General features: G+C 47.8%; 1 protein-coding gene across 1 annotated transcript in view; it reads left to right on the top strand.

The window, feature by feature from the left end:
* LOC106806632 (protein kinase C, brain isozyme-like) overlaps positions 1–4,361 on the top strand; it is a 19,124-nt gene that overhangs the window by 10,466 nt on the left and 4,297 nt on the right. Inside the window, exon 9 of the mRNA XM_014808633.1 lies at positions 2,604–2,744. Within this exon, the coding sequence (XP_014664119.1) occupies positions 2,604–2,744 (141 nt within the window). The remainder of the gene's footprint in view (positions 1–2,603; positions 2,745–4,361) is intronic.

Genomic DNA, 4,361 nt, shown 5'->3' with positions numbered 1-4,361 from the left:
ACCACCTTCTCCCTTCTCCCCCTCCTCCTTCTCCACCAGCTTCTCCCTTCTCCCCCTCCTCCACCAGCTCCCTTCTCCCCCTCCTTCTCCCTTTCCTCCTTCTCCACCAGCTTCTCCCCTCCTCCTTCTCCACCAGCTTCTCCCCCTCCTCCACCACCTTCTCCCTTCTCCCCCTCCTCCTTCTCCACCAGCTTCTCCCTTCTCCCCCTCCTCCACCAGCTCCCTTCTCCCCCTCCTTCTCCCTTTCCTCCTTCTCCACCAGCTTCATCCCTCCTCCTTCTCCACCAGCTTCTCCCCCTCCTCCACCACCTTCTCCCTTCTCCCCCTCCTCCTTCTCCACCAGCTTCTCCTTTCTCCTCTTCCTCCACCAGCTCCCTTCTCCCCCTCCTTCTCTCCTTCCTCCTTCTCCACCAGCTTCATCCCTCCTCCTTCTCCACCAGCTTCTCCCCCTCCTCCACCACCTTCTCCCTTCTCTCCCTCCTCCTTCTCCACCAGCTTCTCCTCTCCTTCTCCACCACCTTCTCCCTTCTCCCCCTCCTCCTTCTCCACCAGCTTCTCCCCCTCTTTCTTCTCCACCACTTTCTCCCTTCTCCCCTCTTCCTTCTCCACCAGCTTCTCCCCTCCTCCTTTTCCACCATCTTCTCCCTTCTCCCCTTCCTCCTTCTCCACCAGCTTCTCCCTTCCTCCTTCTCACCATCTTCTCCCTTCTCCCCTTCCTCCTTCTCCACCAGCTTCTCCCTTCCTCCTTCTCTACCACCTTCTCCCTTCTCCCCTCCCTCCTTCTCCACCAGCTTCTCCCCCCACCTCCTCCACCAGCTTCTCCCTTCTCCCCTTCCTCATTCTCCACCAGCTTCTCCCCCTCCTCCTTCTCCCGCAGCTTCTCCCCTGCTCCTTCTCCACCACCTTCTCCCTTCTCCCCTTCCTCATTCTCCACCAGCTTCTCCCCCTCCTTCCTTCTCCACCAGCTTCTCTCCTCCTCCTTCTCCACCACCTCACCATGCTTCACACTTCTGCACGTGAGATCGCTTTGCGATACAGCTGGAAGTGACGTCGCGAATACGCGATTACATCTGATTGGTTAACACAAACCATGTGACAAAATATGCAAATTATCTTCTGTACCGGCCTGAATATAGACAACCCCGCGCAACTGTCTTTCATACATGCTCATGTCCGTGCGCATACATTCGTAAACGTAATACCACATTCACAGATATCTAAATGCCACACGCAATCAGGTTACGCCATCTGCCGTGGATGTAGTAACACAACTGTGTAACAAAGCATATACACGTATTTCGACACCTGAGGCATATTGTCTGAAACATCATAAAGCTAGGTTCACACTGGCGATTTTTTGTCTTTGAAAATCTTTGAAGTAAAATCTTTCAACATCTTCTGTAAAGATTTTTCAATTTCTTATCAAGAAATCTTTCAGTAACATCTGTTCACTCTATAGACTTTTGTCTTTGAAAGTTGATGAAAGTTGGTGATAAATCAGACTATTAATAGTTTAGAGGTCAGCTGAGATGCTGTAGTACAAACCAGTAACAGTTCTAAAACAGTTCTACGCAGTATGGATGAAGAAGAGACATTATCCCTTATAGTCATAGCTTGTATTATTAAAAAGAAAAAGCGGGAAGGAAGGAAAAAAGAGGACAGCTTGGACAAGGCCGTGGATAGCCAGGCGTATGAATGCGGGGACATTCAGTCATTTACTCCCAGAAATTATGAACGAGGACGAAAGGAGCTACATAATTTTTTTCCGGATCAATAAGGCTTAATTTGATGCCATATTATTAACCATGCCATAACTATTGTTACACGTAGGAACTGGCCAATCAGCGCACAGCGCTTCTATGATTTCATGATAAAGTGTCGGGCAAAATCGAGCAAGATAGAACACGTTCAATTTTGCCAGACACATTAATTTTTCAATTTTTCAACTTTTCAACATTAACTTTTCTGTTCACACTAGCGATTTTGAGTTGGGAATTTGAAAAATCGCTGAAAAACTCGTCAATTTCTCGATTTTACGACAAAAAAATCGCCAGTGTGAACCCAGCATTAATAGACGTGACTGAACAAAATAAATAGATACGCCTAAAATGTTAATTGTCTATAAGGTAATTTTCAAAAGGTTCCACTTCAAAAGTTACGAGATTCTAAACTTACGACGTCATAGTTTCTTATGATGCTGCTGACCATGTGCCCCTGATTCCGATGCCAGTCACGTTAACTTGATCCAATCCATGAACCAACGTAAGCACGGCTCAGTCCATTGATCACCACGTCCGATACGTTACAAAGACGTAATAGTGAGAGCCGTGTCAGATCTCGATCTGTTCGCTGTCCGTTGTTTAACCCACACAAACATGAGCTAATCACGGATGACATGAGACTGAAATCCGCTTCCCGGCGCGTCGGCCGAGCGAATGCGAAAACATGAATAGTTTGTAACGACTGTGTCTACTTACGTGGCGTTCGTAGCGCGTCACCCGGTCATGCACGATGACTCAGGTGTGACCTTCTGTGTTTGGTGTTGCTGGCATACCTTCTGACTTTACATGACCTCATGACTGTGGTGCTACTGTCTGTCGCAGCTTTTGACGAAAGACACCAAGAAGAGATTGGGCTGCGGCGGGACAGGAGAGCGTGACATACGCGAGCATCCGTTTTTCCGGCGCATCGACTGGGAAAAGATTGAGGCGCGAGACGTGCAGCCACCGTTTAAGCCAAAAATCGTAAGTCACCCTCCGGGTGATGCGTCACTAACATTGCGTCGCCGACATTGCGTCGCCGACAATGCGTCGCTGAGATAGGGCCTACATAACTGCTGCCATGTTGGGATTTGCTAGTGCTGGCACTGGAGCTGATAGGGTCTATGTCCCCCAGGGTACTGCCGAAACGTACCCTGGGTACGGTCCGGTATACCGGAACGTACCCTCGTACTAAATACTACTATCTAATATGCCGGACCGTACCTCGCCTACTCCACTAACGAGTCTAGGGAGTCGCCTACGCCTACTCCCTAACCCTAACCCTAACCCTAATTCTAACCCTAACCCGAACCCTAACTCTAACCTAACCCTAACCATATCAGCTAGATAGTTACCAGGGTACGTTCCGGTATACCGGACCGTACCCAGGGTACGTTACGGCAGTACCCTGGGGGACATAGGCCCTATGAGCGGCAGGGGACGATAGTCAAGGCGCTATTGTGAGACAATTGTTGGCCAGCGAATTGCGGTGAGTGCTTTTTCGTTTAAGAGCAATTTTCCCAATTTAATGTTCGCGTAGTTGAATAGATTGTGAGAGCGCCGTGGCCACGTTTTCCACCGAATGATCTGGTTTGCAGATCTGATTCTGGCATCCCAGCCCGGCTCGCTTCATCCCGATCATACCTGGCTAATGTTGGCCTTGCTCTCTCAAGCAATTAATTCAACTACGGGTGTGCAGAGTGCTGTGTCGTGAAGAAAACGCGCATTAGGTTCTATTGCCATGAATCGATACGTGTATAGAATATCGAAGCAATCCGATATGCTTGTGATAATGCCCTTACTGAATGCTATTACTCACAGCGTGAGCACATTTGGAGAAAACCGCCTGACATGCGAGTATCCTCTCTTTTTTAACTATATTGCCACCAGGGGTCTCTGCCATATGCTGTTCAGCGTCTAACAGCGTTATCTTTTGTTGTTCAGCTGTAATGCGGTAAAGTGGTCGCTTGTAGAAGGGGAACAGTGATTACATAGAGGTTTGTGCTGCAGTAGAGAAGGCGGGTCACATGGCGGCGTCAACTTGCAATGGGCTGCTGCTACTACTTTGCAATCAACAAAATGTTTTGACAACTGTGCCGTGGTTTTAGCGTATACGCTACCCTTGCTTTTCAAGCCTAATCGTAATACAATCACCAGTTTCTTCGCATTACGGAATCCTTAGCAGGTGGCGTGCATGTGGTCCCGTACCTTACTTGTCACGTACATGCAGTGCCATCTTACGCACGTACCTTACATTTCGAAGCCGTTTAGGGGTGCTAGTCCTTCCTTCATGTAAATTATAACCACCACTATCTTGATGTTTACAGTATTTTACACAGGGCACCTGAATGAGATGCACACTGTTATCAAGACCCACAGGCACTTGAAGCGTTTCAATAAAATATAATGCTAACTAAATACGAAATCTATTTACTACCAAATTCTTAATGTTTCTATACTCTCTTTCACCTAAGAAACATTAAGAATTTGGTAGTAAATAGATTTCGTATTTAGTTAGCATTATATTTTATTTAAACGCATCAAGTGCCTGTGTCAAGACCCACTTTCAACCCACTCGCACGTGACGCACTTAACACGTGA

Source organism: Priapulus caudatus, unplaced genomic scaffold (genome assembly GCF_000485595.1).
Source record: "Priapulus caudatus unplaced genomic scaffold, Priapulus_caudatus-5.0.1 Scaffold170, whole genome shotgun sequence".
NCBI classification, from domain to species: Eukaryota; Metazoa; Priapulida; class Priapulimorpha; order Priapulimorphida; family Priapulidae; genus Priapulus; species Priapulus caudatus.
Note: the sequence above shows the minus strand (reverse complement) of the source record. Positions and strands in the feature narration are given on the sequence as shown.